We start from the raw sequence: 23,734 nt of genomic DNA, 5'->3' as shown, positions 1-23,734 counted from the left end.
CAGACATAGAGCACAGCTACAAGAACCTGGGAATACCACAAGCAAATGGCAACCTGGATGAGGTCACAAGGAAAGGAGCCACAGCCAAATACCTCCAACGAATAAGGCAAGTCCTGAGAAGCCAGCTCAATGGCAAGAACAAGATCTGTGTGATAAACAGCTATGCCTTACCAGTAATCAGACACCCTGCAAGAATAACTAGCTGGCCAAAGGAGGAGACAAACACCACGGATGTTAAGACTTGGAAGCTACTAACCATGCATGGAGGGTTCCACCTCAAATCCAGCACCCTGAGACTGAACACGAGCCGTAAGGAAGGTCAATAAGGCAGGTGGTTCCTTGAGTTTTGGTTTTCTAAATTGAGGGAACCAAACCTTTAGAGAATCCTAAAGACCTTTATTGGAAATAAAGGCCCCTCTTAGAGGATTAAGAGGCAGAGCGACCACAAAGCTGATTTGTTGGATTCTGTGAAGACGTTTGCAGTCTACAGAGGAAATCCCACCCAGTTCTAGAAGAACGGGTCTAAGTGGTTCCAGCACACAACCTCCTCCTCTGGGTGAATTGATTGGAATAAAATGCTGAACATAAATCTCTTGTTGATAAATTACAGGCCTTAATATGTTTAATTTTTCTTTTGTGTGTTTGAATAAATAAAAAAATATTTCTTAAAAGGATCAATCAATTAATGAATTTTATTTATAAGGGACCCTTTCATACTAAAAGCAGCTCTAAGAGCTGTTCCAACAATGAGCCCTCAGGTTTCTCTGACAAACTTTTCCAAAAACAGGAGCCATAATACTGGATGGATAATAAATGACTAAAACTATATGATCACGTAAAAGGTTAAAATAAGATTCATAAGTATAAATGTATATGTATGGAAAACAACAAGGAAAATGACAAGACAAACCCTCATCGATTTTCTGTTTGCTTTTTCCCTTCCCTTCTGTCTGAGCCTCACACGGTGCATCTGACCTCTGACCTCAACGCCTCCCATCTGTCCCTCCTACAAAACCAGCCAATGAAAATGATGGAGAAGATCTGGAGGATGAAGAAGACAAAAAAGACCTCCATCACCTGCAGGGGACAACTGTCGGTCTCCTGTTGGGCATTTGGACTGAAAACCTCTGCTGGTCTGCTGTCCAGTATCAGCGAAGAGGAAGAAAAGCTCTTCTCTCACAGGAGCTGTGAGAGAAAAAGACTCTGAACTGTTGACTCTTGTTTCATCTGTGGACAACATGGACATTTCCTGAGGGACGATCTGGATAACCCAAAGAACCAACACCAGAACCAGTTGGACTGACAGGAAGCTGGAGGAGAGAGACGGGGCAGGATTTGGCTGCAGCAGCACCGAGACCGACTGGGGCAGAGGGGCGAGAAGGAAGGAACAACCTGGATCCACATCAACCACTGTGAAGGACGACCTGTCTGTAACGTCCATCTAGATCACGACTTTAAATCTGAAGCAGCAGCAAGACTTCCCTCTACCAAGTATCAAGAACTTCAACTGTTGACACCAAAGAGGACAACGTCCAGAGCAACAGCGACTTTAGATGTTTCTGAAAGGATCTCCACTCAAAGGACTATTGCTGGTCCACTGGCGAGTGACCGAAGCGGAGAGTGAAGATTTAGACTTTTCTGACAGGAGGGAACAAATCCTCCTGAGCAGACAGACGATCCGTGTTCCTCCTTCTACGCTTTACCCACAGATGGAAAATCTGTGCTTTCTTGTTGGGTTTTGAACAGAAACTTATCTGTACCTTCACTGCACTAATGTCATTTTTTTGTGGGGTTTCCTAGAAAACACATGAAATTTGGTAGCTTAATTATAATCTTTCTTAGTTGTTTGACTCCTCAGGATGTTTAAGAGTTTAGAAATTCATTCTTCTAGACATAAGAGAAGTCAACTTAAAATTAACTTTAATGTGTGTAAAATTAAAACTGATAAGTTTAAAACTTTGGACTTATTTAATTACGCATCAGGAATGCACAAATTTATGTTCTGTTACCACATTAAAATAAGACATTAAGGTTTAGATTAAACAAATGAACTAAATGACTTAATATGTACATTTAGGCTGTAACACCAAAATTAAACTGTGCATAGATCAAAAGTGAATGGGGTTAACATAAAAGCATGTAATGCATGTGTAGAAATGTAAAATTAAATTATTCACAGGGAGGTCTAAGGATTGAAATAGATGCACTTATTTTGCACGGAAGAATTTGGGATTAAAATAATGACTTATTTAAGCAATTGGACATATTACTTTGAAAACGGTTTGGTATTCTGCTGGTCCAAATACATTACTTCAAATTTCTCCTTTTAAAGTTTTGTGAAAGATGACAAAAGATATAGATGACAAAAGATATAGATGACCGTCTCCCTGGCAAGGAGAAACAATAAAGGGATGAATGGATGAATGCCGGTAGGTTTTTTGTATCCTGCCTATATGTTTTTGTTTCATCTTACAGAATAATGTTTCAGTGACTGAATGAATATGTAATGTCTTCAAATGTATGGGATAATTTCTCACTTCTCACCATAAAAATTGCACAAATGTCCTTTTATATAATCAGTGGGGATGGAATAAAATTTGACGTGTGATTAATAGTAAATATTACATATTTACTAATAATCAAAAGGAGGGAAAAGTGGTGGAAAATTACTACAAGTTAACATCTGCTAATCATATTATATGAAATGCTTGTGAGCTCTCATTAAAAGAGCTATTTGGGTCACATGTAGAAGGCTGGGAGTCGTTTTCTGCAGCTGCATCAGAACCAGACTGTGTGGCAGAGCTTTTCACCGAGATCTGCTTCATGATTGGTTGTCCTACCAGCTCTGAGTTGTGCACAATTCATAAATAAACCTGACTGAGTAATTTTACCCGAACAGTGCTTGTCCCCCCTCCCCACAACAAGGGATACAGACAAATACAGATCACCGCAACTCTTTTTTTGCGCATTAATACGTTGCATGACAGACTTTATTCAATGCAGCGCAGCCGCAATGTGTCCACCGAACTGCGCAGGTCACTGTGCACCTGAAATGACAGGATATGATTCACGTACACTGATATTACACAGCTTCAGTGTCGCTGCCAACATCTATTTAGCAAAGTTTTGTAATAACGAGTACGGTGATATTTTAAAGTATAGGCACAAAAAAAGTCCACAAGACAACGTATTTTGTCCTGATTTGACCAAACAATAATTTGTATAACGACATTGCCAGGTGCGGAGCTATGGGGGGGGCTGGGGGTGCGGCTGCCCCCCGGCCCGGGATGCGGTTTCAAGTCGCTTATAGACAGAGAAAGTGGGTCCACGCCTGTTGAGAAAAGACTATTTAATGTTAAAGTCCCTCAATGGAATATATATCAGTCCCATTGACCGTTTCACTCACGGTTTTGCCGAAGTGCTTCCTGGGTAAAAATCAAACGAAAAAACGCTTCTGTGATAATTTGGTCACTTTGTCTTTTTTTGTCAAGTCAGTGTTTGTAAAAACAAAAACGCAAATATTCTAACAGTTTATAAAATGTATATTTATATTACCAAAAAAAAAAAAATTACATACAATCTTAACTAAAGGGGCTATAAATAGAAATATATAAAATTATAAAGAATACATTGAAATACTGTAGGTAATAAGGCCTGTTCGTAATCTGCACCTGATTGGCTCAGCTGGTCATTGGTGACGTGATCCTCGGATACTCAAACCCCGAATCACACGTCACAGATTGACGTCAATGACCGCCTGAGAGTCATTGAATGTAGGCCTTCATCGATCATTTGGTCACTAATCATTTTCTTTGTCTTGCAGGTAAATACTTGTAAAAAAAAAAAAAAAAAGCCATTAAACATAGGTTATCCTTTCTTAATGGTCGAGCATCACAATGCAGGATAAAAAGAGAATCTTTAGTCCAGGTCTTTATTTAAAGGCCTGCATGAAAAGGAGGATGTGTGGACTGTCATTGGCTCAGAGTCCAATCAGAGGCTGGTTTTAAACGGGCTGGTCTCAAGTACAACAAACAGCTGGCTTCCCTAAAACTAACACACTGCGCTCCCCACAACAACCGGACACTTTTCTAGCTCTTCTTCCTCCCATCGCCTACATGTTGCTCTCTGCTGCCCCCTAGGGAAGAGAGGGGGCACCAGCTACACAACACTGCACACTTTAATTAATATTTTAAAATGTATTAATATGCACTGATGCGCTCGTGGATCCAACAGTAAAACAAAATAAGAAAGCGTAAAATATTCTTGCAAGACTAAGTTGCTGGGGTTTTAAAGAACCTTTATAATTATCGGGAGATTGAATAATTTTTAATATTATGTTAATGATAATTATTGGTAAGTTACTAAATAATACTTTTAAATGTGTAAATAACATTACAACATTATTAAGTAATATTTATATTATATACTGAGACAAATTTAAAGACAAATAAGACACTTCCGGTTTGTGTTTTTCAAAACAATCAGTACGATGTCTATGGTGATAAGAAACTACAGCTATGCCATTAAGCTAGAGAATTTACACATCACTTCCACTTCTTTTGAATACTTTCACATTAAGAGCTATGGAAATGAGTTCATATCCTCTGTTAGCTTTATATTAAATAATGCATTTTACTTTTCTTGTTTCCACCCTTAAACTTTTATTTAGAAGCATGAAATTAAATTCTGCCGAGGTTTTCCACCACCACCGTATAACTTTCCTGTTCCTAGTCATTTAAAACAGATTAAAGTATTTAAATAATATTAGCAGTTGCACCTTGATGTTGTTGTACATGTAATACATTTATTCACAGATGAATTCAGTTATGCAACAGATTGCAGTTAAATAAGTAATATTAACTAGTCACATTTTAAACTTTAACTTTTATATTAAGTTTTTTTCCCATTAGGAAAAAAAATGCATTGAGCAGCATTTTCATCCTGCTCAATGCTCTGATCTCAGCAGGTTGGATTTAATTACGCATTTTTATAGTTTATATATTTTTTCAGGCTTGATTCTTAAAGTTACAGACATCCTCTTTTTGTGAGGATTTTTAACTAAGTAAGTTTAATTTTCTTTTCCATTTATTAACCCTGCAGTGGCTCTTTAAAAACATTAATTTAAGCTGATTTTATTTGACCTGGTAAAGGTGAAAATGAGAACAAATGAAGTTAAACAAATTACCTGGTTAGTATGTAGCGGAATATCTGTAGTTACAATAGTTGACCACCAGAGGGCAGTGAGCGCTCATAATCCACAATCAAAAACCTGTTAAACTCGTTTGTTCTGCTGGTTTTCTGCAGAACAAAAAGCTGCTCAGCTCCAAATCTTCTTCAATAACAGCAAAACAGAAATACCGAAAGTTTTCTATCTTTATTCTAGATTTATTTCACTTTGTAAACTGAAACTGCGTCCAGAATCAAACTTTGATTCTGGACGCAGAAGGAAACACAAGTCACGTGACTTTCTGTGGAAAAAGAAACTGAAACTAACTTTGTTATTTTTCTTCAAGTCAGCCTCCATTTTGAGCGGAGGGTGGAAATAACATGTTGACTTGTTAACAGAGGTAAGTATTGCCGCTCCGGGTCCCTCCGAGTCTCTCTCGGCTCTCTGGAGCCTTTCTGACCGATAAACCCTCCGAGGCTTCCCGGGGCCTCGGCCACCTCGGTCTGGGTCCCTCGTCTCTCATAGGGTGTGGTCCCCACAGCAGTGCTCTGATCTGGAAAGGAATTAGATTCAATGAAATGTTTTATTGTGAGACGTTGCTGCTTATAAAGTGATTCTAAGTGAGGATACATTATGAGAGAAATAACACAAACCATAAACACACAGCTCAGTAACAGTGTTGTAGTACTCGAGATCGGTCTTGGTCTCTAGACCATTTTTTGATGGCATTTGGTCTCGGGCGCTGAGGACTCGGCATTTTATTGCAAGATCAGTCGAGACCGCAACTGTGAAAATATCACTAAGCGTACAGCATACTGTCCAGTTTCTTTGTTAACATCTTTGTTTTCCGTGGATGCCAAACGCACCGACTAAAATCCAGGCAATAACGTGTTTCTGTTACTCCCCCTGCCCACCCTTCACTCGCAACGCGGCGCTCCAGGACATGCGCAGTGGTTTCCTTTGAGTGGCAGAAGATGTCTGTCTAATCGTCAGTAATATAATAGCGCTGCATAAATCATAAGAAATCCAATGGGCACTGCTAACTCAGCAGCGCTTCATTTTCACAGCCAGTGGGGAAAACGTCTAACTTTTTTCGTCACTTAGAAAAGTAGCTCAAAGAAAGGTAAGCTCCGTTGACGTGATGTTAGCTAAGCTAGCTGTATAAAGACACTAAGCATTTGTGATGGAAAAAAAGTCACTCACTGCACTTAATTATTGTGCGGAGGTGTTGACTGACTTGTCCCAGATATGGGACAACGCTGTGTCCAAAAGTCTGCAATATAATGATGTGATATTCAGGAACAGTCCGGTTCTTCTGAACGGCTCTTTACTTAGAAAATAGGACTGGAGGGTCACTGAGAGCCGTTCTTTGTTCTTGTAATGCTTTGGGTACACTGCAGTAGCTATCATTATTTAATCATATGCATTGATATTTTTTTAATTGACAAATAAAACACAAGAATGAAAAAGCATGCACATTGCTCTATGATCGTTTTTGTTCAAAGTGGCAGCTGTCATGTCTGCCATGGTGTCAGACTACCTGGCCTCATGTAGCGGGAGAGAGGGTGAAAACAGTCACAGTGAGCACCTTGTGCTTGGTTACTTCTTTGTTGCTCCCTGGTCAGTGTTCATAGTTGAGCGTTATTTACCGTCAGAGCATTGCCTCAATTACTATGTTTAAAGGTGCAGACAGTGATGGTTTCTGACATGACTAATATGGGCGTTATCTTTTTAGGGATGGCACGAGACCACAGCGGATTGCAGCACTTCACTTTAATATTGGTAAAATTTATTAAGTATTTAATATCTAGGTGTTTTTATGGGAATATGGATCTTTCAGATCAATTTGAGAAACAATTTTGATAATATTTCAAATTTTATCGTGTCATTTAGCGCAGGCCGCTGGTCTTGGTCTCGGACCCTAAAAGTCTTGGTCTTGTCTTGGTCTCGGGTTAGGTGGTCTTGACCACAACACAGCTCAGTAACTGCAGAGTTAACCTGGTGAATGATCAACTCTATGATACAACTTTTAAAAACTCACTTAAAACCCATTTATTTCTCTGGGTTTTAACCCTGAGTGAGCTATAGGGTTAAAACCCTTGTCTCCACCTTGTATGTTGAAATGGGGTCCAATCGACCCCACACACGTAAAACCTGCATCATTTTCCATAGACCTCTACGTTTGCCTCAGTCCTGCACCCACAAGGGTTAATGCTGCACTGCTACTTGTATTTCTGATGTTTGATTTCTATTTTTCTTATATTTTATCATTTGTTTTCATTTTCCTGCATCCCTTTGGTCAGCTGCTGTTTTATTTTAAGTGCTTTAGAGATAAAGTGGTCCACCATGACAGCTGCATCTAAATCTGATCTGTTTGAGTGGAGTGTGCAGCAACGACCTTCTCAATCTAACCTAAATGAACTAAACTAAAAAAGTTAACCTCATGTAACTTTTTACATCAGTGTTCTTGTTGTAGGGACTCTCTGTGAATCTTTTTAACCTAAAAATCAGAACAAAAACAGTTTTAAACTAGTTTCTTTGCTTGTTGAAGTCAGCAGAAAGTGAAACACATCACTCCGTCCCTCATCAGTCTGGGTTCATCACAAACTGATGTTTCTCTTGTCTGGATCAGAACCGGCTTTAACCAGTCCACAGATTTCCTCTCTTCCTCTTCACTGACTTTGGTCTTTTTTAATTTTTACCTCTTGTTGCTCCTTGCAGCAGAAAGAATCGGGCCTCGCTGAGTGTTTGGGGGCTTCATCCCCTCATTGAAGCAGCTGATTACCCATGATTCCTTGCAGTGGGTCCAGCTGGTACCTCAGCTGGATGCTGTGGTCCCTGAAAGCAGCATTAGCTGAGAGGAAATCCTGCTGAGCTGCTCACATGACCACAGAGGCTGACATGTTGCTGAGATCCCAGCTGGACCCGGTTCTGTCTGGAGGAGAGCTGTGGACCCGACCTGAGCTGCTGCTCCTTCAGAACCTTCTGCACACTGACTCCCTCCATACGGAGCTACAATAGAGTCATGATGCGTTCAGGTCCACTGTGGGAGCTAAACAAGTTCACTAGTTCATAGGAAATGTTCACTTGTTCATTCATCTGATTCACTCTGATCCTCTGAACTCCTGATGGGAACCAGCTTTCTGCTTCACAGGACACTTACTGGACCTGGACCACTGGTCTGATTGGTTCTGGTTTCTTTCTCAGGCTGACTGAAGATGGAAGATCTGGATCTAAAGAAGGACAGAGCAAAACCTCCAGGACCCATCAGTCCGTCTGTGAGGAGTGACCGGTCCAAACATCATCCTCCAGACTTCAGTAATGAACCTGGACCATCAGAACCAGAGTAAGAAACAAGTTTCTATCTGGTTCATGTGAATCTATAGAGATAAAATATAGATGATATTAACTGGTTGATCTTCAGTGTTTGATCAAAAGTAACTTAAATTTCTTCCACATTAATTTAAAGTTAAACATGAAGGATGTTGGTCAGTAAATCAGTTTGAATGAAAAATGATGAAAATGAAACAAAAACCAGCAACAATGTGAGGAGCAACGACTCAGATTGTCTCTGAACTGGATGTTGCAGCAACTAGTTGACTCTTTACTCTGTAGTAACTTTTCCATCACTAGTCTCTCGTCTCAATCACGTCACTAAACTGATTTTTACAAGAAGATGAACCAGGTGAGTTTGTCAAAGTTTAAATTGTATAAACTTCCAGAAAACTGTACAAGAGTCGAAACACTGAATTTCTTTAACTCCAGACTAAAAACCATCTGATTTTAGTGGCTTTGATTATAAATGAAACAGTGACCAACATATTTGATGGTTATGATTTTGGTGATGCTCTCATCAAATATAATGTCTGTTCAGTTGTTGAATGCCTGGTGTTTTCTTTATAGCTTTCTGTCTTTATTATGCAAAGCGCCTTGAACTGCCTTGCTGCTGAAATGAACTGAACTAATAAAGTTGAATGAAGGTTCAGTTTGACCAACAGATCAGTCTGAATGTTTCACTCTGGAGCTTCAGACCTGCAGCAGTTTGTGTTCAGAGCTTCTTCTCTGGTTTTTATCTCAGTTTCTCACTGATTGATCTGAATAACAACATGTTTGTGTTTCAGAGGTCAGAACCACAGAGGGAGAGCAGAACCTCCAGGATCCAGCTGTTCCTCCATGAGGAGTGACTGGTCCAAAGATAAACCTCCAGACTTCAGTCCTGAACCTGGACCATCAGAACCAGAGTAAGAAACCAGTTTCTATCTGGTTCATGTGACTCTGCAGAGCAGGACTGGTTCTAGGCTTGGATACACGAGGAGACAGGCAGAAAGTAAAGGAGGCTTTATTATACGTCCATTTTCTGCTCCATGATATTTATTAACATTGATGACTAGTGATTGATTCATGGGATAAACTTTGTCCAACTCCACAACAAAACTCAACCCTAAAACCTTGAAATTAAAAAGTTTCTTCATAAACTTTTTATTTTCTAGTTAAATCCAAGATTTAACCAACAACATAACATTTATCTACTTGGATTGTGATCATGCAGTTTTGCATCTTAAGCTGATTTGAACATAAATGAAGATAAAAACACATTTCTTTCAAACAGTAATAACAGACAGACTAAAGCAGAAGGTTTTTAAACTCAAAGCTTCAAAAGTCTTTCTTCCTGCTCCTGTTTTCTACTGTCTCTTTGCTTCAGTGCTCAATGAGACATCAGGCAGGATGAATGATCTTAAAGATTCACTGAATGTTGGCTGTGGTTGGTTACCCAGCATTGGCTCAGGTGATGCACAGCAGCTTTATTACAGGAGACACACCTGATGGAGAACCAACACAGAAAATGAGAAGGGAGAGGGCAGGTCAGACATTTTCTGTTTCATTTGGAAAAGGCAGCAATTTGACTCAAAATAGGGATTTTGTTTGAAGTTGAAAAAGAGGAAAAGGATAAAGAAGGAAGATATGTAATGATTGTAGGACGAATCGGAGAAATGACAATTTGAGTAATAAATGTTTATGAGGAGAAGGACAGTTTCCTGAAACAAACAGTCAGAATAAAAACTGATGATGGAAAAGGAATGAAACTGATGGGGGGAGACTTTAATACGGTTTAAAATAATATATTAGTTAGATACTCTTCTGATTATGGGCCACAGACAACGACATCCAGAATGCTAAATAATATTACTAAAGAGCTGGTCTGATTGATGCTTGGAGAAATATCAACCCCAAGAAGAGAGACGACACATTTTACTCAGATCCACACAAAAGCTACTCTGGAATAGATTATCTATACAAATCTGAGCCACATATACATAAGGTATTAAAATGTAACATAGAAAATCTAACTAGAAGTGGCCATGCACCTATAATGTTGTCTCTGTGTGGACAGACAGATTCTGGTTCATTTGTCCTGGTTCCTCCACAGAGAGGATCTGCAGAGCTCAGAGGTTCCCACTGATCCGTCTGTCCAGCAGCACCAAACACAGCTGGACTCCATATTTCTGGTCTGTACATCGGTTCTGTTCAGTCTGTAGACCAGAGGACTGTCAGTCTGTCCAACATGGACCTGATGTTCAGATCTAGTCTGATATCTTCTCATTCTGTTCCAGCTGCTGGAGGAAAACATTGTCACATTCGTGAAGAACGAGCTGAAGAAGATCCAAAAGGTTCTGAGTCCAGATGACCCAGAATGCTCAGAGGGTCAGAGTGAGGATGAGGAGCAGAGGAGGAGCAGCAGAGAGGCGGTGATGAAGATCACCCTGAACTTCCTGAGGAAGATGAAGCAGGAGGAGCTGGCTGACCGTCTGCAGAGCAGTAAGAGGATTTCTACAACAATTCTGCTGTTATGTTGAATAATTAAAACATGATTACATGAGAAAATGAATTCAACTGAAATCAAACAAGAGAAACGAACAAACACAGAAAATCTTAATCAAACAGTCACATGAGCTCAATGACGTTCTGGATTCAGCAGCTTTTTTATTTAAACATCACCTGTGGTGACTGATGTGCTGCTCATGAAATATAAACTTTGGGAACTTTATATTTACCGTAAAATACTGTAAAAAACAAACATGGCAGCAATGCACAAGATAAAAACCCATTTTAGTTTTAATTCCTGCACCCAGTACATAAAAATGTTCCATTCAGCTGCAGATGAAGAACCTTCAGAAACACACAGACAGCTACCAAATTCACCCTGTGATGCAGCAGCGCCAACATTGAGGGCCAGTAAATGATAAACTGCTGCTGATCTGCATGACATGAACTCTCCGACTGTCTACCGTCCATCTACATGCATCCAGACAGAAGAGGTGGCTAGAAGGTCTCCTTGTTGAACTGAGCTGCAGGCATTTGATGCAGATCAAGTTCAAAAAGTTCTTGCCAAGGTTTTTCTACAGTTTTTCCTGTTTATCCCTAAACAACCAACTATCAAAGTGTCTCTGAATCCTTCTGCTTAGGGCAGAACCTGGATTTCTACTGGAAGTCGCTTTGTAAAGAGTAAACAGGACAGTGGAGAGAACAGTTCCCTGGCTTGACCCAGTGCTGCGTAATATTGTGTCCCAGTTTGCTGTTTTCATTGGTCACTCTCCCCAGCTACAGTGGCCTGTCCAGACCTTACAGTGTGTTGTCTCCATGCAGGGACTGGAGCTGGAAAATGTCAACGGAAATTCAAGTTAAACTTGAAGAAGAAGTTCCAGAGTCTCTCTGAAGGCGTCGCTGAACCTGGAAATCAAACCTTTCTGAACCACATCTACACAGAGCTCCACATCACAGAGGGGTTAACTAGAGAGGTCAACCAGGAACATGAGGTCAGACGGATTGAAACTGCATCCAGGAGACAAGAAACAATCAGGAGAGAAGACATCTTTAAACCTGGAAGTGATCAACCAATCAGAACAGTGATGACCATGGGAGTGGCTGGCATTGGGAAAACACTGTTAACACAGAAGTTCACTCTGGACTGGGCTGAGGGCAGAACCAACCAGAACATCCAGTTCATATTTCCATTGACTTTCAGAGAGCTGAATGTAGTGAAAGAAGAAAAGTTCAGCTTGGTGGAACTGATTCATCACTTCTTTGAAGATATTAAAGACGCAGGAATCCGCAGCTTTAAAAAGTTCCAGGTTCTGTTCATCTTTGACGGTCTGGATGAGAGTCGACTTCCTCTGGACTTTGATGATAATCTGATCCTGACTGATGCTACAGAGTCCAGCTCAGTGGATGTTCTGCTGACAAACCTCATCAGGGGGAAACTGCTTCCCTCTGCTCTCCTCTGGATAACCACACGACCTGCAGCAGCCAATCAGATCCCTGCTGAGTGCATTGGCATGGTAACAGAGGTCAGAGGGTTCACTGACCCCCAGAAGGAGGAGTACTTCAGGAAGAGATTCAGAGGTGATGAAGAGAAGGCCAGCAGGATCATCTCCCACATCCAGAAATCAAAAAGTCTCCACATCATGTGTCACATCCCAGTTTTCTGCTGGATCACTGCTAAAGTTCTGGAGGATGTGATGGAGACCAGAGAGGGAGGAGAGCTGCCCAAGACCCTGACTGAGATGTACATAGAGTTCCTGCTGGTTCAGCTCAAAATCAAGGAGGAAAAGTTTGATGGAGGACGAAAGACAAGAAATATCTGGAGTCCAGAGAACAGGAAGCTGATTGAGTCTCTAGGAAGACTGGCTCTAGATCAGCTGCTGGAGGGAAACCTGGTCTTCTATGACAAAGATCTTGATAAATGTGGCATCAACATCGAAGATGCTGCGTTGTTCTCAGGAGTTTTCACTGAGATGTTTAAAACGGAGAGAGGAACGCGCAACATCTCCGTCTACTCCTTTGTTCATCTGAGCATCCAGGAGTTTCTGGCTGCCGTCTACATGCTCCACTGCTTCACCAGCAGGAGGTCAGAGGTCATCAAGACGTTCCTGGAAGAAGAATACAATGAAACATCTCTAGATGAGTTCATGGAGGAAGTCATGTATAAATCCCTCAGCAGTAAAAATGGCCACCTGGACCTGTTTGTCCGCTTCCTTCATGGTCTCACTGTGGAGTCCAACCAGAGACTCTTAGAGGATCTGCTGGGTCAGACAGAGAACCGTCCAGAAACCATCCAGAGAATCATCACCAACCTGAAGTGGATGAACACTGATAGAATCTCTCCTGACAGAAGCATCAACATCTTCTACTGTCTGGTGGAGATGAACGACGTCTCATTTTATCAGGAGATCCAACGGCTGCTGGATTCAGGGAAGGAGCTCTCAGAGACTGACTGTTCAGCTCTGGCCTTCATGCTGCAGATGTCAGAGGTTCTGGATGAGTTGGACCTGGAGAAGTACAACACATCATCAGATGGACGACAGAGACTGGTTCCAGCTGTGAGGAACTGCAGAAAGGCTCGGTGAGTCCAGATGTTTTCATTGTGTGAATGCTGATTCAGCACTATTGTCCTCCTGTTTCTTCTTCTTTCTTCAAGTTGATTCTGGATGTTTTTGGCCTTTAACTACTTCCTTCATCCTCTGGATGATTTCAGCCATTCAAACATCTAAACATTCAGTTCATCCAGGACAGCTGCAGCTTCTGGTTTTTACACATTTTGATCTTTTAAAAATATTTAACTTTTTATCAGTTTTCAGGTTGAAATGAATAGAAAACCCTGAACTCTGGAAAATGTCTATTTCCTCTCAGATCCAATCAGCCAGAGAGACTTTTTAAACTTTAAACTCTCTTCACTCATTGAGCTGCTGCTCCATAATTCACCTTTTAGGATCTTTGACTGTTTTTATAAAATAATTGTTTAGGTTTGATGGAAAGTTGAACCATTAAAATAAACCGTTGCATTAATTATAAACTTTGTGAACAGTGTTGATCTTCTTCATCCCGTCATCATCCTCTCCTCTTCCTCCTCCACTAGTTTCCTCTGAGTTTGTAACTGAGACCAAAATGTGGTGATTGTTGTCTGGTTCCAGAAAAAGTCCTAGTTTCTGTCAGATCCTCCCAAAGCTCTGAGAACTCTGCTTCCAGAGCTGGAACCATTTTCCTCATCAACTCTTCATCTGCAGCCTTTGTTGAAGCTGTTAGCTGTCCTCCATGAAGACCTGCAGAGACATGAGCTTCAGCTCTTTAGACATCCCAGCCTCTTTAGTTCTGGAGAACTTTCACTGCTTCACCATGAAGATGCTGCTGGACCCAAACGCTCCGTCTCCTCCAGGGGTTTTGCTCTTCAGCTCTTTAGGAGTTTAGCAACAATTTCTTCTGACATCCAAACCTTTGTTCCTCTGAGACGATGGACAGACCACTGCAGAGACACGTGTCCCTCTTCCAACCAGTTTGTCCCAGTTCCTCTCAGGTCAACAGAGGACAGTCCAGACCTGAAGGAGCAGCAGGACCGGTTCTGCTGCTGCTCTGCAGGACGACCAGAACAATCTGCAGCTTTTAGCTGAAGCAGGTTGACGACTGTCCACTTTCTACTTTGTTACAGCATCAAATCCAGCAGATGGACGGAGACACAACTGGGAGCATCATGTGTCTGGTCTGCTCCCAGTTCCCTCTGTGGCAGCATTTAATAATCTGCTGCTGGGAGCCACGTTTCTATAGAATATACTACTATTATTAATGATGAGGAGGATTCTAGATGCTGCAGCAGCAGATATGGGCTAAACAAACCCAGAGATGCCAGAGGTCCACAGCAGGCTGGACTTCCTGCTCTGCTCACTTCATTTATAACTCACTTCCTGCTTGGTGGAAGATCTCAAGGAGCCAAACGGTCTAGTCCAAGTCAGTGTGACTTGTCAGAGCTGTGAGCAGTTCCTCCTCCTCTCCATCATCTCCAGTAGTTTCCTTCATTCAGCTCAGTCAGCCTCTTCATCAGCTGCTGCAGCTCCTTTGAGGCTCTGATGCTGCAGAGAAACTGAACTTTCCTTCACAGATGATAGAAGATCTTCAACATCTGACTGAGCTGAAGGTCTGAGGACATGAAGCCTGGACCAGAACCAGAACCAGAACCTGGACTTTAGTCAGGAGCTGCACAGACTCTCTGTCGGGTCAAACTCAGTAAACTGAAGATCAGATGTTGATCAGATGATGACATCATGATGACATCACTGTTATCATATTTTATCTGTTTATGATCCAGATTGATTTCATTAGAACTGAATTTATTTCTTCTCTCATCACAGACTTGGTGGCTGTGAGATCCAACAGGCTGAATGTGAAGTTTTGGCTTCAGCTCTGAAGTCCAACCCAGATCTGACTGAACTGGAAATAAGTGAGATTAAACTAGAAGGAAACCCTTTCAGTTTTACAACCTTTGGAGACTCTGAAATGAAGAATGTGTCTGAGATCCTGCAGAGTTCAGTCAGTAAAGTGAAGAAACTGAGGTTTGTTTTCTCTATTTATACAATAAAATCATTCATTGATACTTTAATCCTTAGTTTAATTAATAATTTAGTTGTAATATTTAAAAACAATATTTTTAAATGTCAGATTCAAATTTCAAACAATTTTACCTTATAAATAAATGATTTTCTTATTTCAGACTTTGAGATCATTGAACTTTGTTTTTCAGTTTTTAAAATGTTTCTGACTGATGAACAAAATGAGTAAAATAATTCAAATGCAGTTAATTAACGATGGAGATGTTTCAGTTTGGTTTGTAAAGATTCAGATTGTTTTATTTCTGATTCTCATCTTTACATCCAGAATGAAATGTTTTCCTCCAGTCGAGCCACAAACACTGACCAGTTCAAACCATCATTAATGAAACATCTAAGAAGTGACTGATTGTAGAAAAGCAAATCTAGATGAACTGAATGACAGTGAGGTTTGCAGCAGCAGCAGGTTCCTCACTTTGTCCTGAAGCTGTGGTTCTGTTGGGCCGGGTCAGAGAGGAACCGTCCTCTTCAGTCTGACAGCTGTCAGTCGGTTGGAGCCTCGTCTCTGTGATGAAGCTTCATCAGGTCACGTCTCCTTAGGAAATAATGGCCTCCATTGGCTTTCAGCAGCTTTAAGAAGAACCCAAGGCCATTCATGAATAAACTGAGTGGTTCTGATCCGGTTACCAAGTCGGGTCTCCAGCTGATGATCAGGAACCAGCAGAAATAGCTCACCTCATCCAGGCTGCTGCTCATAGAAAACTTTGAGTTTCTTTGTTGATCAAATGTTCTGGTTCTGCTGGTTTGGACTCTTTTAACCAGTTTGACTGGATCAGATGTTAGAATCAGTTCATCATGTTTCTTTTACATTCAGGGAAATTAATTTTCTACATTTTATTATTTATTTGTTCATATTTCAGTTTTAACTGCATCCTGTTGGCTTCAGCTCATCTTTTATTCTTTATTCAGATTGTGGATCTGCAGTTTGTCAGAGACCAGCTGGACGTCTCTGTTCTCAGCTCTGAAGTCCAACCCGACCCATCTGAGAGAACTGGACCTGAACGGATCCAACCTGGGAGATTCTGGACTGAAGGAGCTCTGTGGTTTTCTACAGACTGAAGGCTGCAGACTGAAATCATTGTTGTATGTTATTATATAATTATCAATATTTCAGTGAATAATTATCTATAATTGATCATAAATCAAAGTTCATATCTTCTGTTCTAATAAATATTTTCTGAGTTTGTTCCTGGATCCAGAGTTTAATTTAGTCCCTCTGTGTAACTGAGTTGGACCTGCTGACCTGAGGTCAGAACAGGACAGCATTCGGACCCCCAGTGTGTAGAAATCCCCCTCATGTCAAGCAGGTCAAAGGTCATTCAACCCAGTCTAGAAAAGTGAATTCCTGGAATCTGACAGGAACAAATCAATAATCAATGATTGATGCTTCAACACTTTGATCAGAACCTGGAATGATTTTACTGACTAAAATCCTCCAACACAACATGACCCAGTACCAGGTTCTGGTTCTGGTTCTGAAGTCAGCAGGTCTTTATTGAAGCAGCAGCTTGTTGGCTTTAATATTCATGAGAATCTTTAACTGGTTCTGTTGGACTGGTTCACCTGCATCCTGTTGGCTTCAGCTCATCTTTTATTCTTTATTCAGGTTGATCAGATGCAGATTGTCAAAGATCAGCTGTGATTTTCTGGCCTCAGCTCTGAAGTCCAACAGCCTCCATCTGACAGAACTGAACCTGGGAGGAAACAACCTGAAGGATTCAGATGTTCAGCAGCTGAAGTGTTTTGTAGAGACTTTACAGTAAGTAAATGTTTGTAGTGAGTCCAGCTGCTGTCAGCATATTGAACTAAACCCAGTTAGCATCAAAGCAAAGCTCCAGTGTTCCCAGTAAAGCTGCAGCTTCTCAGTGGGAGGAGAATGGTTCAGGCTTCCTGATTGGACACAGAGACAGCAATCAGCCAATCAGAGGAGCAGCAGCTTGCTGTGTTCCTGTGTTTGTGTTGGTGTGAAGATGAGTGTTGTTGCTGTGTCCATGTCTCCAGGACGTCCAGCTGGACTCCAGCGTCCAGCCGTCCAACATGTCTAGAGACAGTGGTCCTCATTCATCAAACTGTGGCAGCAGCAGATCTGATCTCAGATCTGCTTGTTCTCTCAGTTCAACAGGAAACAAGTGATCAGGTTCATCTTGGTCACAGCTCTGAGATCAGTCTGACTGCAGCCTGGAAACCATCTACTGGATGTGCTGCGTCACTGACTGCTGCTGGAGAGGCTGGAAACACTCACTGATCTGATCTCTCCTTCCTTCTTCTCTCTGCAGGTTCTGATCTCTGTAAAGTAGAGAACGGTCTCTGTGTCCTGCTGATCCTCAGAGGTTGAAGCTGCAGTAGTTTGAGTCTAAAGAGACTCTGACTGGATCCTGATGATGACCTCTGACCTCCAAGATTTTCCTCCTGTTTATTTTCTCATGTCTGTCATTTAGTGTCTGATATTGTTTGTCTCTTTGGATCAATAAAGATCCGATTCAAACTGGGCTCCATTTTGAGGCTTCATGGAGTTTTGATCTGAACTGGATTCAACTGGAAAGTTGATCTTTTTTCTCTCTGATTCATTTTCATCCTGGAACCAGAAATGGTCTGAGATGGAAACATGGGAATCATTTCAGTTCAGCTTTGAATCAAAAAGACACTTCAAACCTCTTTTCTCTGCTGCTTCTTCTTCTGTTGACAGGAAAATGTTCCTCAAAGCTCCACAGATAAAAAGATGCTTTACTGGAAACTGCAGAGAAACTTCAGCTTCCATCACAGAAACCAGTTGAACCAGTTTAGAACTGGATGTCCCACAGGAACTCTGATCTTAGAGCAGTTTTCAGGAACATCCAGCATTTATCTGGACATTATTTTAATATTCTGTATATATTGTTATTTTGTTATAGTCATTCTAAAAATCTTTAAATAATGAAGTTTTGCATCATATTCATTGATCCTCAGCTTTAATTTTCCTCAGCCTGTTTTGGTTTTTACTTTTTTAACTCCATGTTTCATGTTTTGAGTTTTCTAGAGAACTTTAGGACTCGATGTGTCACATCAGGCTCTTTACTGAGATTCACTGATTTATTCAGACCTCAGAGAATCACTGGGATAATGTGCTGATTGGTTCATGTTTTTATATTTCTCCTAACCTAATATGGGTTATTTGGTTAATAAATATTTTAATAATGCTCTTTGTACAAATATAATAACGGCACCTTTTATTTTAATCCTTCATGCTGTCTAGCTTTTTGTATTAGGATCAACAAAGAAATTAAAATATATTTAAGTTTCATTTTTACTTTGTTTATTTAGGTTTACTAAATAATTGAGGTTTATTTAGTAACAACAGAAACTTCCTGTTCAGTTGATCTGAGCTTTTGAACTGATTTTGTGGTGAACCTTTTCCATGAACTGCTGAGATTCATGATTGGAAGACATTAATGCAATAAAGTCATTAAGTCTCAGTTAATAAATATTGAGGCAATTTATTTTTACAGAACGTGTTGCATCAACCATTTTAAAACCTTTAGCTAATGTCAAATTATTTAAATTGTTAGCTAAAACTTTTACCTAAGGTTATGTAAATAACGTCAAATTGTTATTTAAATGTTAGCTAAAACTTTTACCTAAGGTTTTCTAAATAACGTCAAAATTTTTATTAAAATATTAGCTTAAACCTTTATCTAATCTTCTCCAAATAATGCTGAAAGGTTAGTTATTCTACCTGTTACTTCTAACATAGGGTTAGCATTGTCTGAACACTAGCCAAAGTTTACCTAAACTTTAGTTGAAAGCTTTAGCTAAGGTTCTCTAAATACCATCAAATTTTTATTCAAATGTTAGCTGAAACTTTTAGCTAAGATTCTCTAAATACCGTCAAATTGTTATTTTAATATTAGCTAAAACCTTAAGCTAATGTTCTCTTAATACCATCAAATTGTTATTTAAATGTTAGCTGAAACCTTTAGCTAATGTTCTCCAAATAATGCTGAAAGGTTAGCTATTCTACCTGTTACTTCTAACATCTGTTAAGCATTCTCTGAACACTAGCCAAAGTTTACCTAAACATTAGTTGAAAACTTTAGCTAATGTTCTCTAAATACCGTCAAATTGTTATTTAAATTGTTAGCTAAAACTTTTAGCTAAGATTCTCTAAATACCGTCAAATTGTTAAAGTGTTAGCTAAAACCTTTAGCTAATATTCTCTAAATACGTCATATCGTTATTTAAATTGTTAGCTTAAACTTTTAGCTAAGGTTCTCTAAATACGTCAAATTGTTATTTAAATTGTTAGCTAAAACTTTTAGCTAAGATTCTCTAAATACCGTCAAATTGTTATTTAAATGTTAGCTAAAACATTTAGCTAATGTTCTCTAAATACGTCAAATTGTTATTTAAATTGTTAGCTAAAACCTTTAGCTAATGTTCTCCAAATACCATCAAATTGTTATTCAAATGTTAGCTGAAACTTTTAGCTAATATTCTCTAAATACCGTCAAATTGTTATTTTAATGTTAGCTAAAACCTTAAGCTAATGTTCTCTAAATACCGTCAAATTGTTATTTAAATGTTAGCTGAAACCTTTAGCTAATATTCTCTAAATACGTCGTATCGTTATTTAAATTGTTAGCTTAAACTTTTAGCTAAGGTTCTCTAAATACGTCAAATTGTTATTTAAATTGTTAGCTAAAACTTTTAGCTAAGATTCTCTAAATACCTTCAAATTGTTATTTAAATTGTTAGCTTGAACTTTAAGCTAAGGTTCTCTAAATACCATCAAATTGTTATTCAAATGTTAGCTGAAACTTTTAGCTAATGTTCTCTAAACACCATCATATTGTTATTTAAATTGTTAGCTTAAACTTTAAGCTAAGTTTCTCTAAATACCGTCAAATTGTTATTTTAATATTAGCTAAAACCTTAAGCTAATGTTCTCTTAATACCATCAAATTGTTATTTAAATGTTAGCTGAAACCTTTAGCTAATGTTCTCTAAATACCGTCACATTATTAATTAAATTGTTAGCTAAAACTTTTAGCTCAGGTTTTCTAAATACCGTCAAATTTTTATTTAAATATTAGCTGAAACCTTTAGCTAATCTTCTCCAAATAATGCTGAAAGGTTAGCTATTCTACCTGTTACTTCTAACATCTGTTAAGCATTCTCTGAACACTAGCCAAAGTTTACCTAAACATTAGTTGAAAGCTTTAGCTAAGGTTCTCTAAATACCGTCAAATTGTTATTTAAATTGTTAGCTAAAACTTTTAGCTAATGTTCTCTAAATACCGTCAAATTGTTATTGAAAGTGTTAGCTAAAAACTTTAGCTAATGTTCTCTAAATACCGTCAAATTGTTATTTAAATTGTTAGCTAAAACTTTTAGCTACGATTCTCTAAATACCGTCAAATTGTTAAAGTGTTAGCTAAAACCTTTAGCTAATATTCTCTAAATACGTCATATCGTTATTTAAATTGTTAGCTTAAACTTTTAGCTAAGGTTCTCTAAATACGTCAAATTGTTATTTAAATTGTTAGCTAAAACTTTTAGCTAAGATTCTCTAAATACCGTCAAATTGTTATTTAAATGTTAGCTAAAACATTTAGCTAATGTTCTCTAAATACGTCAAATTGTTATTTAAATTGTTAGCTAAAACCTTTAGCTAATGTTCTCCAAATACCATCAAATTGTTATTCAAATGTTAGCTGAAACTTTTAGCTAATATTCTCTAAATACCGTCAAATTGTTATTTTAATGTTAGCTAAAACCTTAAGCTAATGTTCTCTAAATACCGTCAAATTGTTATTTAAATGTTAGCTGAAACCTTTAGCTAATATTCTCTAAATACGTCGTATCGTTATTTAAATTGTTAGCTTAAACTTTTAGCTAAGGTTCTCTAAATACGTCAAATTGTTATTTAAATTGTTAGCTAAAACTTTTAGCTAAGATTCTCTAAATACCTTCAAATTGTTATTTAAATTGTTAGCTTGAACTTTAAGCTAAGGTTCTCTAAATACCATCAAATTGTTATCCAAATGTTAGCTGAAACTTTTAGCTAATGTTCTCTAAACACCATCAAATTGTTATTTAAATTGTTAGCTTAAACTTTAAGCTAAGTTTCTCTAAATACCATCAAATTATTTAAATGTTAGCCAAAACATTTAGCTAATGTTCTCTAAATACGTCAAATTGTTATTTAAATTGTTAGCTAAAACCTTTAGCTAATGTCCTCCAAATACCATGAAATTGTTATTTAAATTGTTAGCTTAAACTTTAAGCTAAGTTTCTCTAAATACCATCAAATTATTTAAATGTTAGCCAAAACATTTAGCTAATGTTCTCTAAATACGTCAAATTGTTATTTAAATGTTAGCTAAAATATTTAGCTAATGTTCTCCAAATACCATCAAATTGTTATTTAAATTGTTAGCTTAAAGTTTAAGCTAAGGTTCTCTAAATACCATCAAATTGTTATTCAAATGTTAGCTGAAACTTTTAGCTAAGATTCTCTAAATACCGTCAAATTGTTATTTTAATATTAGCTAAAACCTTAAGCTAATGTTCTCTAAATACCGTCAAATTGTTATTTAAATTGTTAGCTTAAACTTTAAGCTAAGTTTCTCTAAATACCATCAAATTATTTAAATGTTAGCTAAAACATTTAGCTAATGTTCTCTAAATACGTCAAATTGTTATTTAAATGTTAGCTAAAACATTTAGCTAATGTTCTCTAAATACGTCAAATTGTTATTTAAATTGTTAGCTAAAACCTTTAGCTAATGTTCTCGAAATACCATCAAATTGTTATTCAAATGTTAGCTGAAACTTTTAGCTAATATTCTCTAAATACCGTCAAATTGTTATTTTAATGTTAGCTAAAACCTTAAGCTAATGTTCTCTAAATACCGTCAAATTGTTATTTTAATGTTAGCTAAAACCTTTAGCTAATGTTCTCTAAATACCGTCAAATTATTTAAATTGTTAGCTAAAACCTCTAGCTAATGTTCTCTAAATACCGTCTCTCTAAATACTCTTTTCTCTGCTGCTTCTTCTTCTGTTGACAGGAAAATGTTCCTCAAAGCTCCACAGATAAAAAGATGCTTTACTGGAAACTGCAGAGAAACTTCAGCTTCCATCACAGAAACCAGTTGAACCAGTTTAGAACTGGATGTCCCACAGGAACTCTGATCTTAGAGCAGTTTTCAGGAACATCCAGCATTTATCTGGACATTATTTTAATATTCTGTATATATTGTTATTTTGTTATAGTCATTCTAAAAATCTTTAAATAATGAAGTTTTGCATCATATTCATTGATCCTCAGCTTTAATATTCCTCAGCCTGTTTTGGTTTTTACTTTTTTAACTCCATGTTTCATGTTTTGAGTTTTCTAGAGAACTTTAGGACTCGATGTGTCACATCAGGCTCTTTACTGAGATTCACTGATTTATTCAGACCTCAGAGAATCACTGGGATAATGTGCTGATTGGTTCATGTTTTTATATTTCTCCTAACCTAATATGGGTTATTTGGTTAATAAATATTTTAATAATGCTCTTTGTACAAATATAATAACTGCACCTTTTATTTTAATCCTTCATGCTGTCTAGCTTTTTGTATTAGGATCAACAAAGAAATTAAAATATATTTAAGTTTCATTTTTACTTTGTTTATTTAGGTTTACTAAATAATTGAGGTTTATTTAGTAACAACAGAAACTTCCTGTTCAGTTGATCTGAGCTTTTGAACTGATTTTGTGGTGAACCTTTTCCATGAACTGCTGAGATTCATGATTGGAAGACATTAATGCAATAAAGTCATTAAGTCTCAGTTAATAAATATTGAGGCAATTTATTTTTACAGAACGTGTTGCATCAACCATTTTAAAACCTTTAGCTAATGTCAAATTATTTAAATTGTTAGCTAAAACTTTTACCTAAGGTTATGTAAATAACGTCAAATTGTTATTTAAATGTTAGCTAAAACTTTTACCTAAGGTTTTCTAAATAACGTCAAAATTTTTATTAAAATATTAGCTTAAACCTTTATCTAATCTTCTCCAAATAATGCTGAAAGGTTAGTTATTCTACCTGTTACTTCTAACATAGGGTTAGCATTGTCTGAACACTAGCCAAAGTTTACCTAAACT

General features: G+C 38.1%; 1 protein-coding gene and 1 long non-coding RNA gene across 2 annotated transcripts in view; one reads left to right on the top strand and one right to left on the bottom strand.

Moving 5' to 3' along the window:
* LOC106912772 (NLR family CARD domain-containing protein 3-like) overlaps positions 1-19,061 on the top strand; it is a 46,310-nt gene extending 27,249 nt beyond the window's left edge. Inside the window, exon 9 of the mRNA XM_088010831.1 lies at positions 17,877-19,061. Coding sequence (XP_087866957.1) covers positions 17,877-17,883 — 7 coding nt within the window. The 3' untranslated portion in view covers positions 17,884-19,061. The remainder of the gene's footprint in view (positions 1-17,876) is intronic.
* LOC148160430 (uncharacterized) lies at positions 5,495-6,051 on the bottom strand. Its single transcript, XR_015764842.1, has 2 exons — positions 5,821-6,051; positions 5,495-5,720 (listed from the first exon to the last, which is right to left on the bottom strand). It is a non-coding gene; the product is annotated as an uncharacterized LOC148160430 (long non-coding RNA).
* Positions 19,062-23,734: the final 4,673 nt, after the last annotated feature.

This window comes from Poecilia mexicana, unplaced genomic scaffold, assembly GCF_051168715.1.
Source record: "Poecilia mexicana isolate PSO_F unplaced genomic scaffold, ASM5116871v1 scaffold_2, whole genome shotgun sequence".
NCBI lineage: Eukaryota > Metazoa > Chordata > Actinopteri > Cyprinodontiformes > Poeciliidae > Poecilia > Poecilia mexicana.
This window is presented reverse-complemented; position numbering and strand designations above follow the sequence as displayed.